The sequence below is a fragment of the Emydura macquarii genome, unplaced genomic scaffold, assembly GCF_026122565.2.
Source record: "Emydura macquarii macquarii isolate MOO-44397 ecotype Brisbane River unplaced genomic scaffold, CSIRO-AGI_Emac_v2 contig_691, whole genome shotgun sequence".
In the NCBI taxonomy this organism is placed as follows: Eukaryota; Metazoa; Chordata; order Testudines; family Chelidae; genus Emydura; species Emydura macquarii.
The window spans coordinates 6,325,014-6,342,916 of NW_027130828.1; the positions used below are offsets into that span (position 1 = coordinate 6,325,014).

The 17,903-nt window shown below is 49.9% G+C and overlaps 1 protein-coding gene across 1 annotated transcript in view; it reads left to right on the forward strand.

Moving 5' to 3' along the window:
* Positions 1 to 587: 587 nt before the first annotated feature.
* DIPK1B (divergent protein kinase domain 1B) overlaps positions 588 to 17,903 on the forward strand; it is a 36,283-nt gene continuing 18,967 nt past the window's right edge. Inside the window, exons 1-2 of the mRNA XM_067541835.1 lie at positions 588 to 904; positions 10,660 to 10,794. Of these exons, the coding sequence (XP_067397936.1) occupies positions 842 to 904; positions 10,660 to 10,794 (198 nt within the window). The 5' untranslated portion in view covers positions 588 to 841. The remainder of the gene's footprint in view (positions 905 to 10,659; positions 10,795 to 17,903) is intronic.

Consider the following 17,903-nt stretch of genomic DNA (forward strand, 5'->3'; position numbering starts at 1 on the left):
CTCCAGAGAGGCCATCTCTTCTCTGATGGTGCTTCCAACGTCTTGGAGAGGAATCATGAGGGGATGTCACCAGGCCTTTACAGGCTGGATTAAAACCCTGGATGCAGACATCCCTGAAACGTGGGATTGTTCGAGCTCTGAACCCAAGATCCAGCCCCCGAATTGCAGTTGCCTCCCCATCTTTATAATGGAGTGAGCAGAAAAACCTAGAGGTGAATCCCGATGCATGTGCTGGTGTTCCAAATCTGTGTGCGCACATCTCACCTGCGCTCCTCTGTCCCGGAGTGACACCCCGCCCCGCCCCCAGCAATCCAGCTTGACTCCGAATCAGGAACCAAAACGCCCCTGGCAGCAGGCGGGGGGTGGTTGGGGACGCGCTCAGCGCAGCAGCGGGTGAAGGGGGGGGAGGAGTGGGAAAAAGCAGCAGACCCCCCCCCTTCCCCTTTGCTATCGGCTGTCAGAAACCCGCCCGAGCAGCTCCCTCCCTCCGCCTTCCCCTTTAAGTCCAGCTCGCCCGCGTGTGCCAGGAGCGAGCATCACTGCAGAGCAGCAGCGGCCGGGGGGCGGGGGGCAGGTGTCCGCCCTCAGCCGGGGGGGGGGGGCGGGCCTGATGCACCAGCCGGGGGGGTCCTGATGCACCAGCCGCGGGGCTCGCCCGTCCCCCCTGCAGCCGCCGAGCAGCGCGGCTCGGTAGCCAGCCCGCCCCCGGGGGGGGGCTTCCTCCCTTCCCCCCCCCTCGCCATGGGCTGCCTCCGGCCCCCCCTGCACTGAAGAGGAGGGAGGGGAGCCGCTCCTTGCATTTCCCGACCCGGCCCGGCTCGGCTGGGGTGCGACCCGCAGGATGAGGCGGCTCCGGAGGCTGGTGCACCTGGTGCTCTTCTGCCCCCTTTCCAAGGGCCTGCAGGTGAGGCGGGGGGAGGGGAGAGTGTGGGGGGAGGGGGCTGGCTAAGCAGCTGCCATGGGGAGGAGGAGGGGGGGACACATCGTGGGTCTTCGGAGGCTGCCGGTCGGGGCAGGGGGGTGTTGCCTGGTTGGAAATAAAGACATCCCTGGCGGAGATAAGCCCCTGGCTGGCCCCTCAGGGGGTCTTGAACAAGCTAGTGCCATTGTGAGAAAGAAATTAAAATACAATAAAGGGGGGGGGGTGAATGTAAACCCTCCCCCCTCACTCCCTAGGAGAGTCCAGCGAGGGTGAAACTTACACATGGTTAATTTCACTGCACCTTTGCTCGTCCCTGGGGACATTGTAGGTCTCACATACACACACAGGCACACAAATTGCAGCTGTTTCGGTGTGTGTTCACATGATGGAAGGACAGAGCCTCATCAAATGATTCCCTTGTACCCAACTAATTTTCTTCTCCTGCAGACTGCTGGTTTCCTCTCCCTAACACTGGAGAAACCTCCAGCCCTGTGCGCTGTGAGTCACTGTGGCGATTTGTTTTTTGGGGTTGTTTTTTCTCTCTCCATTTCCCCTGAGGATGTATTTTATTTTATTTTAATTTGAGAAGGCTGATTGTTGCCCTGTAGTTACTGGAGAGGGAAGAGGGGATACATTTGTAAGTCTGTTTCCGACCCGGCTATGAATGAGATCTCAGATTTGCATTAACGAAAAAAGCAAAGAGATGGAGGCTCAGCTCCAGCACCACAGTATGTAGGGTCTTTCCAGTGACTCCAATGGGTGTTGGATCAAGCCCTTAAACCACTGGTTTGCAGTGAGACATTTAACCACTAATGCTTCCCCCTCGCCCCCCAACACACACACACTGTGGCTTGTTTTTGAAAAGTGGTCCTGGCTTAGTCTACATAGAGTAAATATGGACCAGTCTGGCACACCAATTGTATAACATGATGTTTAACTACAAGCCTCTTGTTGGAAAGAATCCAGATTGTCTTTACATAGAATGCAAGAGCCCGTTAATCAATCAGTCCTTACATAAATAACTGAAATAGCCAATGCAGCAATGTACCCGTCTAGAATGATTGCTTTTTTTCTTGGCATGCCGACCTAACTGGATTGAAAGTCTGGTTCGTAGAGGAGGATGAGGAGTAGGAATGATCATCTCCCCAGAGGTCTTTGGAGTGGCAGGGAAATAGAACCTAGCAACAGAATCTGAAGTTCTTACTCAGGCAAAATTCCCAGGGAATTTCAAGTAAAACAAGCAGGATTTGGGACTCATTGCTTTTTTTGGGGTGGGGACAGATCTAACTGTGGAGAGCAGAAGTTCCTGAGCCATGAATGTTCTAGCAGCAAAAGTCACACTGAAACCAGCAAAGATGCTGGTCTTTTCAGGTGGCCATAAGAGCTGAAGGAACAATTCCAGCCAGTCTTAAATGTTCGATTAGATGGAAAATGGTAATGTGGGGAGGAGATTTCGTATTATCTATTAGGGCCAGCACGGGGGGGTGGAATGGAAAGGACAGCAGAGAAAATGAGAGGAATGGCAGGAATAAAAAGAGACAGACATCTAGCCACCCTCAAAAGTTCGAGGGAATAGTTAAAGGACAAAGTTCTCAATGATGGAAGAACGGTTCCTGCGGATTGATGTGTTCCACACTGTCCTGCAATTGCTCTCTCAACCCCTCTATTGCTGGAAGGATCACCGCAGTCCCCTAAAGGGGAGAGCTGGGGGCATAGATCTAATCTGCAAGCTAGCTCGGCCCTGTGCCAAAGCATGTGGGACAGTCACAATGAGATGGGGACCATTGCCCATGGAAGAGCGGAGCTGAGAGCATGCTGCTCCCTCCTTTGAGCCCCGATCTCAGAGGTGAAGGGCCTCTGAGCTGTCCAAGCTCTCAGTTTTCAGTGTAATGTTAAATCACGGCATTGAGATGGGCACTGGGGTGCTCCCGGACAGTAGGAGCAGCATGGACTTTACACACAGGACTTGAATTCAGCACGTGGCATGGAAAATGGAGTGTCAAATAGCGAGCCACCACTGACGCAGAGCAGAAATGTTCTAGCCTGTTAGCCATCCATTTTGGCAGCTATTTACTGCGCCCTGCTCTTCTTGTGCCAACCGTGCAGCTCCAGAAATACTTAGCAGCCTCTTGCGCTCGCATTAGGATTGGTGCCTTAGTTATTTTTTTCGAGCCTCACTGTGCTAACCCTGCAGGCAGGGTCAAGAGACCAGCATAGCCGTTTAAAGGCCAAATCCAGTTCCACTTCTTCGCAGGTGACGTCTCATTGAAACCCACGGGACTCACCCTATGGGAAAGGGGAGCAAGGTTTAGCCGTAAGGGCTTGATTCTCAATGCCCTGCACCTTGCGTCATCATTTATACTTGGGCAAAGTGGGCTGGGTCCTCAGCTCTATCTCTATATCCACCATCTATCTAACCTCTCTCTCCATCCCTATACATCCCCCCTCTGTCTAGCCAGCCCTGTAAAGGTAAACTGCAGCTGTGCTGATTTGCAGCAGCTGAGGATTTGTCCCAGGGAGGGCAAAGCTGGGAGTAAAAATGCCACCACCAGCCTTGAGTGTTGGATTCTGATTTGATAGCATTTCACGCTCCCTTTGGCCCGGTGCACATGCTGCCATAAGGTGCAAGACAGCGGAGAATCCACCTCCAAGTCTCTGGGTGAAATCAGTGCATTTGTCCACTGATGTACGCACATTTGATTTTGATCTGCTTCATCCAATTATGAAATCAGAAATACGATGCTGAGAGAAAGGAACTGGCCATTGATTGGCTAGAGAACTTCTGTCACTTGGGGTCTCCTAAGCTGTAGTCTTGTTTGAGATGCCCTATTCTGCTTATTTTTAAAATGTGCCTGTTATACAGTTTACTCCTTTAATGTAAGAGTCGCGGCAAATCTTACTGACAGGCCCTTCATTTCTCTCGCTGTTAGCAAGGCCTGACAGTTGGCAGTGGTAAAGAATCACAGAAAGAGGCTTTTTCCTCCAACACTGAACTCCATTAGAATAAGGGAAACAGCCTCATCCCTAAAGCTGCTGTGTGAGTCTCCAGGCTTCAAGGAGAGCTTTTTGCTGAGAACCCAAGGCCCGTCTTGTCTGGCTTCCTACAACAGATTTAAAGAAACAGTACAAATATACAGGCCATGGCAAAATGTTCTGAAAAGAGCCAAAATGACATGGGGGATTACGTTACTCTGGAAGGGCGCTGGGTTTGAAATTAACCGATGTTCTCTGTAGTAAAATAACAGTCAATCCGCCAGTCCAGTCCAGCCGAGAAGAGAACGGATGTTGCACATTTTTGCCCTAGTTCCACATCTCTCCTGAAGAAGCATCGTCAGAGGGGCAGCTTGACAGGCATGAGGATGGCTGGCAGGTCATGGAGAGGTGCAGCAGAAGAAAGCAGACAGAGCAGCCTTTGCAGCACACGCTGTCGGCTTCGCCTTTGAAGTTAACTCCAGCCAAGTATATGTAGCACTTCAAACAGGAGGCACTGAAGACTCCTGCTGGCCGGTTGACAGCTTGTTATTCAGCCTGCCCACTGTATGCTGGCCAAAGGAAGGGCAGGCGCTGGCAGCTGATGGGATGCAGTTGATATTAATCAGAGGGTCCAATTTTACGGTAAAACCCCACCCCATGTTGAGGATAGGTTTGTATGAAATATACATTAAAAATACCCCAAATGTATCTGTCCTGAGATAGTGGGAGCTGAAGATCAGTCACTTGTTCTCAGAGTTTCAGAAGGGATTGGTGCACACCTCTCAGCTGTTATCTTGTCCTTCTGGCCCCACTCCTTTTGGTCTGGGCATTCACCTGTGGTATGTGAGCTCTTTGGGGCAGGGAAGTGTCTTTGTGTTAGTTACTAGGGGGTCCTGATCCCTGCCGTTAGGGGTTACCGCAATAGGAATAATAATTAGTCAAGGAAAGCTACCTTTTAAACACCAATAAAATATAATGCATTCAAACAAGCAAACAAGCAAATTCCTATTAGGGGCCAAATTCTGTTCTCATTTACACCGTATGAAGCTACAGTCACTCAAGGTTTTTAGCTTGATGGAGTTACTCATAAAACCAGAAAAAAAAAATCAAATCTGTAGGGCCAGATCCTCAGCGAGCAAAAATTGGCAGAAGTCCACTGATTTCATTGGAGCTACACTGATTTACTCAATGTGAAGATCTGGCTCTAAATAAATCAAGACAAAATTATGTATAGAGAGGGGCCAGTCCTTTTGTGCTAGGTGCCATTCAAACAGCTCTGGTGTAAATGCAGAGTAACTCGGAGATTTTTAGCTCAGTGGATTTATTCTGGATTTCACTGGTTTAACTGAGAGCAGAAGGTAGCCCTGCAGTTGGCATCTCTAAATTACTGATTGTCTCAGCTTTGAGATGCACCATTTGTAGGAGGATTTCTTCCTGCAATTCACTGTGAAGGCAAAAAAAAATGAAAAAAAAGGAGCAGGAGACCATGTCACTGGGAGATACAACAGAAATGTCTGTCTTCTAGGACCATACTAGGAAGGTAAGGGGTCTAATTTGCCCTCATTCCATGTGGAATACCAGAACAGGAACACACTGCATCACTCGGGACAATAATGGGCTGCTTACACATGGTAGGTTAGTCAGTGGCTTGAAAAAAACGAAGTGGATGAAGGCTGGACTATGCCACTCATAGCAGCTCAAGATGGAAGAGGCCCATTTGAGTATCTAGTCCATCCCTACAGTGCATTTTTGAATACTTTGTCTAGTCAAGTTTTAAATGTCTTAAGAAATGGCATTTCCAATATCCTTCTTGGGAGAGTACATTGTTGAATGGATCATCATTGGGCTGATGGCTGAGCTCTTAAGATATGTAACTTCCCTTAAAAATGGAGATGGGATAACATGAGTGCAGTCTTTCATCTCTTCTCTCTCTAATCATCTGCCCCAATATAACATATAGTATTCTCCTGTAGCTGGCTTGCAAGGATTTATGCACTTTTGTGCATGATGCATTAACATTAAACCAAGCCCTCACCCGAACCTGCAGATCCAAACACCTTCAGACTTTGGGGTGCCCAGAATCTGGATCCAAAATCTTGCTGACCAGGCCCATCCATAGTTGATTCTCTGGAGGCTGGATCCCAACCATGGCAACTTGCCCCCAGCAAACCTCTTTGATAGGTTCAGCCAAGGAGCTGGGTTTTTTAAAAAAGAATGAAATGTCCAAATAGGCCAAAGGCAATTGGTATTTAGATCACATTCATCAAGACGGAAAAGCCACTGGTGTCATCTTCTGGAATGATTGGCTGGCTTGCTACACAGATGGAGGCCAGGTATAAAATAAAGTACACTCATATTTTAGGGACCTGTCCTGTAGTTCTTATGCAGGTGAGGTTCCCATGCAGCTCAGTGGGAATGTTGAGCTTGTAGTGGTGTGGCAAACTCTCACAATTGTATTGTGAGTCTCAGGATATTTGGTGGGGTTTTTTTGGTAAAATTCCAGCTGCTGGAGTCATGTGAATACACCCGAATCTCAGCTCTCCTCTTTTAGAAAAATAAGTTTCTAGCCCTGGTGGTTATGGAGAAAAGCTCTAAAGTGCAAATTCCCAAGGCTTAAACAACGGAAGGCAAATATTATTTTTTTAAATCTCATGATTTTTTGGGGAGGTGGAAGAAGAGGAAGACTGACTTATGATTTGTGAACACCTGGAGTTGTCCATGCTGCTGTAATTAGCTTCTATCTGCTGAACTGGCTTTCTCGTTTTGGCCACACAGCAGTTTCTGGCCTTGCTGGTTGCTATGCACACTGTTGACTCTTTATTTCTCATTACGTCATTTGAGACCATCCTTCTTATGGATAATTTAGGGCCCATTCCTTTTAACACCCATGGGGTCCATTGGGTTTTCCAGTAAAGGACGTCAGTAGGAGTTTGAAGAGTGCAAGGAGTGGTATATTGAACCCTTAATTTCTCTCTTGCCTTTACGCTTGCTTTGTATGTTCTTTCTTGTCATGAGTTCTCTCTCGATCAGCCAAGACTTGGGCAAATTCCACTTTCTTCAGTGTTCTCTCCGTCCTTCCTAACTGTTTCTTTTCATTTCCTCCCTTTCCCCCTTTTTTAATTTAAAATATATTTTTTTTGCCTTGTTCCTTCTAAGCTATCAATGATGAAGATCCCTGATGAAGCTTTGTGACCATCAGAGATGATCCAAAGACACTGCCCCCAGAAGATTCCTCCATCAGTTTTCTTGGGCCAGTTTGAAATCAATAAACTGACACCTACAGGCAGACAAATAACCAGATTAACTTGGACTGTATAAAGACGTTCCAAAGAACTCAAGTCGAGTTGCATGTGGCTTTACAAATGTTTGGGTCTAACTGTGCTGTCCTTAACTGAGCAACATTCCTATTTGGCCCAGTGTGTTTCTGTCCCTCTCTAGTGGCTGGACCATGTAAAAGAATTATGAGTCTGTTTCTGACTTCAAGCTAACAGACCCAGGTCTTTAGCTTAAGTAGAAGCTCATGCTTGTAACTCTAGATGTCCTGAATTCAGGGCTGTGGGTGACCCAAGCAGGGCATCATTACACTCAGATACCAACAACTAGAATAGAAAAGAACAGGACGGACTTTCCTCGTTGGTCTGATTTCTAGACTGAACACCCAGTGTCACTTGATAGGGCTATAGACCCATATCAGCCCCCTCTAGATCCAACAGAAGCAGCCTTGAAGGCAGTATTAAAGCCCCATTTGCTGATGATATGTGTGTGCCTTTATTGAGTACAGCTCTTTTGAGATCTTAAATGCAACATAGTCAAACAGAAGTAGCCACAAATGTCTTGTATTTGACAACTCTTCATTGTAATTAGATTTCCCTTTTTTACAGACATGAATTTGTGGTGTATTTTTGGGATGGTGAAATAAGGCACGTTAGCCCAGGGCTTTGTGGGCTGATTCACACCTTGGTATTTGCAATTAACACACAATGTGTCAAGAAGTCTACTCAAACCCACACGCATTCACACTTGTCTGTAAATTAGTTCGGAAACACAGCTATTCTGATTGAACTGAAATGCATGTCGCTAACCAAAACCCATCATGCTGTTTATCGCCCTTGATTACTACTGCGGGTCGGAAAACCGTCAGGCGTTTATGCAGCTAGGTTATGGAGGTGCGGTAGGCCCAATATTTAGAATTCATAAGTGGCTTTGGAAAACTTAATGGGCCAACTCCTCAGCTGGTGTGGATTGGTGTAAATCCATTCAGTCCATTCAGATCTGGCCTTATATGAATAGAAACAGTTGCCAATTTTGTTTACTTGCTTCACTGGAAACTGTGGGTCGGATTCACCCCAATGATGAATTGGGACCAGTGTGTTTATAATCTTTGCTGGAGACCCAAACACAACATTATTGAGTCGGCACAGATAAATCAAGAAGGGAGACATTGGTCGATAAAACATGTTTGCTGAACTCTCTCAGGCTCATCTGGAAACACTCTAATGAAATAAGAGAATGACCTGGTGTCAATGGAAGCTCTCACTGACATTTCTACCTCTTCCTAAAACCATGCAGGCCCGTCCCGCTCAGCCCCTCCAGAAAAAGCTTGCCGAAAGAGGTTGGCATTGAAACACACACAGAAGGCCAAGAAGCTTTGGCCTATCAGGCCAGTGTGGGGCGTGAGTCCACTGCTGCTGACCTCTAAGTGAAGATACCCTACTTCCAGCCCCTGGATGTCTGATCCAAAGCCCACTGAAATCAACAGAAAGACGCCTATTGACGTCAATGGCCTTTGGATCTGGTCCTCAGAATGGGGGCTTTCACACTGGGTGACTTGACTGATCGCAGCCGTTGAGACAGAACACAAGGAGAGGGCATTTCTGTGGTAGCCATGATCCAAAGCGTAACGTGTTTCATAGATTAGAACCAATGCCAGGAATTGCATCTAGAAACAAAGTCTCCTGTGCAGAGTGCTGCCAAGTAAGGGATTCATCCCAAATCCATGGAAGCCATTGACTTCCATGGTCATTGGCGCAGGTCCTAAGTCTGCAGCTGCTATTCTGCACTAGCTGAAGTTTCTGCGTGGTCTCCAGGTGCAGCCCCAGGAAGAGTGCAATGCAGGAAGCCAGTCTAGAGCCAACCAAGGATGGACTCCCTGGGGCCAGGGCCCCCCAGGAAAGGTTGCAACCTCCTCATCACCTGTAAATGAAATGAAGTAAGTGGCTGCTACGGCTGCTTGCCAGCTTGAGAGACACTGGGCATCCACCAGGGCTCCTGGATCCCATTACAAAAGTCACATCATGTTGGGGCACAGTGACGTCACCCCCAAGGAGTCAACCTGCATGTGGTTTTGCCTTGTGGTTTTCAGGATTTCTTTCCCTTGTGCTGAGGAATTTGGCTAACTTCTCGGGTCCTCACAGCATAATCTTCTTCCTTTGAGATGATTTGCAAGTGACCTACTTGCAGCCGCAGTTACGTGAGAGATTGATGGGTACAAATGAATCAAAATAAAGGTTAGAAAAACGCTTGCCAGGAACAGAAAGTCTGAAAGGTCTGCCGGCTTCATGTGGAAATGTAATCACGTGAACACGCCTCCCCGACCCGCAGACACAGCACTCGGGTCTCCAAGGCACATGGGCCCAGATCCTCTAAGGTATTTAGCTGCTTAACTCCCAGCGACGATCTGGGCCACAGAGTCTCTCACCTGTCCTAAGGGGTCCGTACTGCATTGCGCGGCCCTTCTGACTTGGATCTGCGGCTTGAGCCGCATCCACACTACAAAGTGACCGGGCTTGGACTCAAGTCTCAGTGAGACTTGGGTTCAGATCCCCCCTATCAGGGGGGTCCCTAGGACCTGGGTCCTGAGTAGCTGGCTCGAGTCAGACTGATTTGTGTATGGACAGAAGAGGGGTTTGGGCTCAAACCCGAGTCTGAGCCTGGGTTTACAGTGCAGTGTAGATATACACTATGGGGCTGAGAAGGGGGTAATTGCTTCTTTCCCTAGGAAGGCCTCTGCAGAAGCAGAACTTGCTGCGGGTGACTCTGATGTGATTCGCTTTGATACCTGCCAGTAATTCTGGGAGTGAAAAAAAGCCCAGCTATAAACAAACCCAACGACTCCGCCCTGCGTGCTTGAAGTTCAAGACGGCTGCAGCAGCGGGGAAGGGGAGGGACTCCTGCACTTTCCTCATGCTCCTTCCTGCCACCCCGAGAGGTCGCTGGGGCCAGATCCCCAGCTGATGTAAACTGGCATTAATCAGCAGCGCTCCCTTGACTTCAATGGAGTTCCGCCAAGTTCCCCCAGCGAAGGATCTGAACCAAATGGCCTATGGGGTATCCCGGCTCTTGTACTATGAGCCATACAAACTGATATGTCCCCTATGGGGACCGTCTCCATCCCTAAAACCTAAAGACCTAAAAAAGCCGGTGCTCCCTGCAGAGACTCACCCACGCCACATGCTTCTTTTATCTGATCCCTCGATGGATGAGAACAGTGCAGGCTCCGTTCTGGGATCACGGCCCCCATTGTGCTAGGTGCTGTACAAGCATATGGTAGATGACAGTCCCTGCCGCAGGGAGCTCACAATTGAAGTGCAGTGAGGCAACAGGTGAATACAACAGCCGGGGCTAGGAGGACAGACAAGGTAACAGTGGAATGACAACTTGGAGTATATTGAGTCTCAGTGTACCCACTGCCTAGCTATTTTCAAGCATTAACTTTTATGTTCCTTGTATATAATACTGGCATTTTCCTGATTTTTTTCCCCCAGAGTCGTCTCCCTGGCATCAAAGTGAAATACCTTTTCCTTGCCTGGCTGGGTGTCTTCGTGGGCAGCTGGGTGGTGTACGTGCATTACTCATCGTATTCTGAACTGTGCAGAGGTCACGTCTGCCAGATGATAATCGTGAGTGCTGGTGACTTTCACTTGTTCCTGCTGCTTTGCTTCGTATCTGTCTGCTTTTCAAATGCATCAGGAAAGGGAGCGGGGGACTTGGGACGTTGGGAGGTGGTGCTGTCAGAGCCGGGGCCTGGACTCAGAAGTCCTGGCTACATTTTGCTGAGGGAAGCGATCACTGTGATGGTTTGGATATCACTTTTAACACATTTTGGGGGGTTCTTGAGGATGAAAGCGGTCGTATATAAAACTAAGAGTGGATGATTATTACTGTAACATCAGGTCTCATAGTTTATTGTTTGCTCCTTCATATTTCCTGGCAAAGAGCAACACAAACTAGTTTTTATCTTCCCTTTCCTTATTCAGTTTTATGTTAAAATTCAACCCCAGTCATGGAAATGCCAGAGGAAGCATTTGCACTTGCATCTGGGAACAGATTAGACCAAAGTAACCACTGAGGGGAAAGCAGCACCAGACTTAAGCCAACACTACATGATAATGGTCTAGAAATATTTGAAAGGTGTAAACACCAAGGAAGGAGAAGTCAGTAAAAGGGGCAGAAATGGGATGGAGTGGGAAATTTAGAAGGGGTTCTGAGAGAGTGTGAGAGCTATGGACAGATCTCCCAAGAGAAGTAGTGGAAACCCCATTGCTTAAGATTTTTAACAGTAGACTGGAGAATGTACCATAGAGGACAGTGCTACAGTGGATGGACTGAACTTTTAGGTCTTATCCAGCTCTGTTTTGCATGGTTCTATCATCCTGATCAAGTGAAGGATCAAAGTTGTTATTCTGCACTCTTCACGGGTGGTATCTACCACCCATGGCCAGGTATGGTTATCTGGGCAACCTTCCCCAAACATTAGAGTGAGCTCTTTCTACTACCTGCAGTTAAAGACGCTGCCTTTCCCACATGGTCCTCTCTCAAATCTAGTCAGGCCTCATTGAGATTGCGCCGCCCAGGACGCTGGCACGGGAGAACTTTGGCAGGCTTGCAACTGAGTTGAGTTCCTAAGAGTTCAGAAGCTTCGTCCCACCATCCTGGGCCTGCAAAAGTGGGCAGAGAGACTTCCACAGGGGAGATGCTTTCATGTGAGATTTCTGGTGCTTTGGCTTCCAGGCAATGGAAGGGAAATGGCATTTTCCAGGGTGTTTCCACATTTCTGATCCCAACCAGCTGAAGATCCAGGTACTCACAAACTGTGGAGAGGTTTGGAGCCTGAGGAACGCTTCACAGCTGAGGTGTGCTTCTATAATGGACTGGACCAAAGCCCTGAACAAGATGCCCACCAAACTCAGGGACTTTTGAATCCTTTCCCATATTTTGTTCTGGCCACTCTGCCCTAAATTGGTTGAACCAGCCCCTAGAGACTGAACAGCTGTAGGGTTGGCCAGAAACCAATAATTCCTTTTCACAAAAAATGTAGAGATTTAGAGGTTTGTTTTCATTCTGCGTCAGAGATTTTTTTTTTTTTTTTTTTTTTTTTTTGTGAAAAACCAGAAAGAAATTGTCTCAGGCAGAGACTTGAATCTGGGCCCGAGAAACATAACCATCAAACCCAATCTGTTCCTAGGACACGTTTCGGTTTTGACCAACTGGCATTTTCCAGCAAAAAAAAATAAAATAAAGTTTCATCAAAAAATTCCCAACTGTTCCCAGGCTTTGGAGAAACGCGGAGGCGGCTCTGGTCCCAGCTTTCTGGCTTGGCCTTGTCTGTGATCTTAGCATTTCAGGACTGAGATGAGTCTTGGTTTGATTTCTTATAAGAGGCCAGAAGTCAGGAGAGGTTTCTGTTTTCTCCCCGCTGGAAGAGAGGTGGTGGCCATAATCCTGGCAGGGTTTGTGGCATGGATGTGGCATCTTCCCTCTGGGGGGAGACGATCTGCTGTGCTTGGTTACGTATCTAGGGAGCTCTGCAGCCTTTATCCCTCTAATATCTGAGTGCCTCCTGATGAATGAGTCGGCTGCAGGGGGATCTGAGACTGGAACGCAGCCGTGTGGGCAGAGACGGCAAAAGACGAAGGACCTGGAGAACGTTTCTTGACCAACGTGTGGCGTGAATGGCCTGACAAGGGCCCTGTTTGCAGCAGGGGTTGGCAGCGCAAGTTCAGTCTCACACAGGGCCTGGAAGAAGCAGAGCCGAGCCGACACCTCTGGTTAGAGAAGACTCCGTGCCCAGCTCAGTACACTTGCCCACTGCTTTGCCCAGTTCCCGCGAGTCCTTGAGTGGCGGGGCATGCCGGCCTGTTAGCATGGCTTGTGGGCACACAGATAAGGTGCGTGTTAGGTGGTTTGTGGGCACAGATAAGGGTGAGTGCCAGGCACAGCTGTGCTGAATCTAAACCCCTTGCACACCCAGGGGGCAGGGTAAAGAAGGGGCTGGGCGTAGGTGTGTCTGAGCTGACCTGGGCTTGACTGCCAGCCTCATCGTGCTAAGCAGACACACACAGCTGGACTCTCCCCTCTCAGGCTTTGCTGGGGCTACTCAGCGGGAGTAGCCTGGAGAGGAAAGATGTTCCTGCAGGGAAGGTCCTGGGCTGGGATTCAAAACAGAACCATAGAGACGTGGGAGTGGAAGGGACCTCGGTAGCTCCTCTAGTCCAGTCCCGTGCACTCAAGGCAGGACAGCTGGGGTCATCTCTCAGCTCTGCAGCCTCCTGTTTGTGACCTTGGGCTTGTCATAGAATCATAGAGTTGGAAGGGACCTCAGGAGGTATCTAGTCCAACCCCCTGCTCACAGCAGGACTAACCGCAGCTAAATAATCCCAGCCAGGGCTTTGTCCAGCCGCAGCTTAAAAACCTCTAAATCCCTGTCACCTCTCACCTGGTGCCGGTTCCCCCTCGGGAACGTGGGGATCATCTCTTTTTGGGGGACCGTCTCCAGCTCTGTGTTTGTGGAGCTGCGACAGGGGGGCTGGCTGGTGACACAAATAACTAAGAATGTGACCCCGTGAGGTGGGGCTATTACTCTGCAGTGCGATCGTCCATGCTCACCGCCCCTTCCCACTCTGCATCAATACCCCCCCGCCCCATGCCCTGGAGCACGCTGGGCATCCCTTCTCCCCGGCAGCCTCCGGATGCGCTGGGTGAGCGACACTGCAGAGTGTGGACACGTGACGTCACCGGGCAATGGCTGGAAAGCCCAAACCATCCCAGTGCTTCTTCCGGGGCTCCCGGGGCTTTATTAATAGATGTCTAATTCGAGTGCACACCCCTTTGGTCGTCCCAGACGCTCATCCAGCGCTTCCCATCATGACCTCTCAGAGCCATAAGCATCCGACCTGCAAAGAAGCCCACTTAGTATTCACCCGCTGGCTGTAATTAGCAGGGAATCAAAGATCTTCCATGCCACAGTTAACATACACAAGAGTTTTCAGCGGTCTAATGAGGCGTACATGCCAGAGAATTTTCTGTTTCTCTAGCTCACTTCTTACTGCCTTCTTAAAACCATTTACACTCGTTGGGTTCTGCTTCATCTCAGTTCACCTCTGCTCTCACCCCGCCTTCCCCGGCTTTGGTGGGGGTCCATGGAGCCCCCAAACTGGGGCTGGGTCCCTTCAGGAGCCCCCCATCAGCTGAGATCGCCTTTAAAAAGTGAGTAAATGTCCACCCCTTTTCACGGTACTGGAGTCATCCCCGAGGCACTGGCCCTGCTACAGCTCACAAAGCTGGTCTGGGGAGACCATAGCCCCTGGGCTTCATAGATCAGGAGTGAGACTGAAGCAGCCCTATTGCTCCTGCACCCAGCAATGGTAGCAGCCGCAAAACTGCCCTGGCGTATGGGGAGGAACAGGCACGACACGCAAGCATTGAAAGGAAATTGCATGTGTTGCTGCCTTGTGAAGTTGCATCACTACACAGTCACGCTCCCAACCCATCTATTTCCTGGAGACTCACCCACTGAAGCTCGGGGTGGAGGTGCTATTGATCCTAGGGAAGGTAGCCGCTCACTCCCACTCTACAACGTTTTCCCTCCTCACTGCACTAGGATACTGTCCCCTCTGTTGTGGGAGAAGAGCCCTCTGACACCCGAGAATGTGGGCAGACGGGCAGATATGGGGGACCCAGCAGGACAGATGGGCCAGCCAGCGTGTAGCCATGTGCTAACACGGCTAGACAGTACCATCGGCTGGAGGGTGGGACCCTGGTACCAAATGCACAAGAATCTACTATTGAGCTAGAGAAATAAGGCCAAGATTTGCAAAAGCCACTTGTGATTTTGAGTGCCTCAGTAATCAACTTCAGATTACTTAAAGGGGCTTAATTTTCAGATGCACCGAACACTCGTCTTCTGCAAACCAGACCCCTCCAAGTGACTCAGGACAGGAATTCCAAAAGCGACCGGTTATTTTCGGTGCCTTGTTAAGTGGGTGCCCAACCTAAGTCTGACAGACTTTAAGGTCAGAAGGGACCATCATGATCATCTTGTCTTTCATCTGGGAATAAGCAGAAGGCCAGTGGAGGCTGGGGGCAGGGACTAGCGGGAGAGAGACAGAGCTGAATGCCCTGAGTCCGTGTATTCTACCAACGGGTGTGCCTGGGAAGCTGGCCTGAATTTTCCAGCGTCACGCTGATTTGGCTGGGGGGTGAATGCACATCCCGCAAGCAATGAGCACAGCTGCCAGGATGGCTTTTGGGGGACCAAGCGAACATCCTCCGCTTGAGATTCCTGGGCCGTGTGTTGACAAGGGGACACGATGTCCTTGTGCTTTGGATTGCAGCACGACGATGGCCGTCTCGCGAAGCTCTGGTGGCGTTGCAGCCTATCGTTTTGGCTAATTTTGTCCTGCCGTGCAAACCTCCCACGCTGACAAGACTACTAGCAAAGCCAATGGGTGGGAGAGGGTGGGTTTTTTTTAAGGTTTGGGGGATCATGCGCCCAAAATGCGGCATGTCCTGTGCCAGTGCAAAATGCACATAGAGAGCGACTGGTAGTCATTGCTCATGATCATAGGACGGAGTCTAGTGCTTCCCTTTCATATCCACCCAATACAAATCCTAATTTGGCAAAGAAAATCATTCTGGGCCTGATCCTGAGCGTCCAAACTCCCCCCTGACTGTAGTGCTCTCAGTATCTCTGGCTCACACTCTGGAGGACAAAGCTCTCTGCTGCCAGATTCATGTTGTTTTGCACAATAATAAAAAGTGCTAGTGTGTGTTCCGTGTGTGTCGAGGTGCATGTGTGTGGGTGCTTGTGTACATCTGTGTGCATGCTTCCATGTGTGTCTGAGTGCCCGTGTGCCTGTTTGTGTGAGCATGTTTGCGTCTGTGCAGATTTGCACATGCATGCGTATTTGTGTTTGTTGGTATGAGCGTGTGTGTGTGTGTGTGTGTGTGTTCATGCCATTTAAATCCCCAGAAATGTATTTCCTGGCCACAGAGGTGGGTTTCATTGAGACAGATTAACGCCCCACAAAAACCACCACCACAAAAACCCACTAACCAGCCCTAACCGAATCCTGCAAATGGCCATGGCAGCGTTGTTACATTCTAATCAGATAGTAGGAAGGACGAGAGCAGCGGTGGGGGAGGGCGGATATTAGTGGGATTGAAAAATGCTTCATCTGGCATGCAGGCTGAGCGGCTTAATTGAGCCAGCCAGCTCTGGGAAGCTATTAAAACCCAAAGGGGTGGTGGACGGGTGGAGGGGGGGAGAGAAAGACAATATTAAATAAACGATGCAACGCCGTCCATCAATTTTATCGTTAACTCTCTGTCATCTTCCTTTGGGGTTCTAAATAGCTACTAACAAGTTATTCGTTAAGGATGTAAATCTTGCTGTCAAGATTAGAATGAAATAGGGGCACGCTCATCTCCTTTTTAATTCCTGTTTTAAAGCGATGAAGGGTCTTTTCCACTGCAGACCAATAAGGGAACGGTCCAGGCATCTGGCCTGGTCCTGTCACCTGCAGGAAGATGAGCAGCCTGGACTCACAAGGGAGGAAGAGGCAGGAGTCGCTTTTACCTGTAGAAGTGCCAAGAGCATTCCAGGGCTGGGGTAAATCTGTAGGAATCTCTGTCCCAGAGCTTGTCAACGGGGCTGGGGCTGGGAAATGTAGCAATCGCCAGACCTTCTCTGAGAAGGGCATTGATCTGGAAGGCGGGGCTGGGCCAACGAGGGGCTGGATCATCGGCAGAGCTCTGCTGACGTCACGCCAGCTCACCCCGGCTGTGGCCTGGTCCTGTATCTCTTGCTGTGTCGAGGGGAGATTGGGGAACTGGTTTAGAGGAAAGAGAAGGGTGTTAGGGGCTCAGGTACCGCAGTGATTAGCAGACATGGGGCCGAGTAGCCAATAAACAGGGGTGTGTGTGTCTGTCTGTCTGTTCCTCTTCTGCTGTCCCATTGGGGCCTGGCCAAACCCATGCGTTTCCAGGTCTGAGTTCCTTTTGGAGCATGGAGAGGAGGTCGGGGTCTGCAGCCTGCCCCCTCCAGCTGACACATTTGAGCCTGTCTTCATCTCCTCCTGTTGATCCTGACCCTGCAGCTAGGAAGGGGTGGAGGGGGAGGAGTGTGCTAGCCCCTGCGTAGGACGCCGAGGTAGGAGAAGGACTGGGGCGCATACCGACTGAGGAAACTCAATGCCCTGTGAACCGAACTCGGTCCCCTGGGGGCTGACAGGAGGCCATTTGTTCCGAGCGATCGTAGCTCGCTGCATACCTGGCCCCGTCTTATCTCCTTTGGACTCATTCACCTCTCCCTGAAGCCTAACCCCCTCCCTCATGACATCACGAGAGACGCGGCCCTTGTGTGAACCCACAAACATGCCAGGTGTGCTCCCTGCCCCTCCAGGCTTGTGCCAGGGCTCCCTTTCCTCCTGGGCTCAGAGGACAGGTTAGCGGCCCGGGGCCCAGCACGGCCTGGCGCAGCATGTGAGCAGCTCCGCTCTGCTGGACAGCTCTGCAGGAAGCAAGCAGGCATTGAAGTGGATGGACCTCGGAGAAGCAGCTGTCACTGGACCAGCTGTGTGAAGTGGCCTGGGGAGCAGACCCCCATAGCCAGGGCTCCTACATGGGGCGGAAAAAGGGTACACTTTACTGGGGCCTGGCAGGCAGGCCCTTAGTCCACCTAGACTGGTACCCTGACTCAAAAAGTGGCCAGTGACAGGATGCTTCAAAA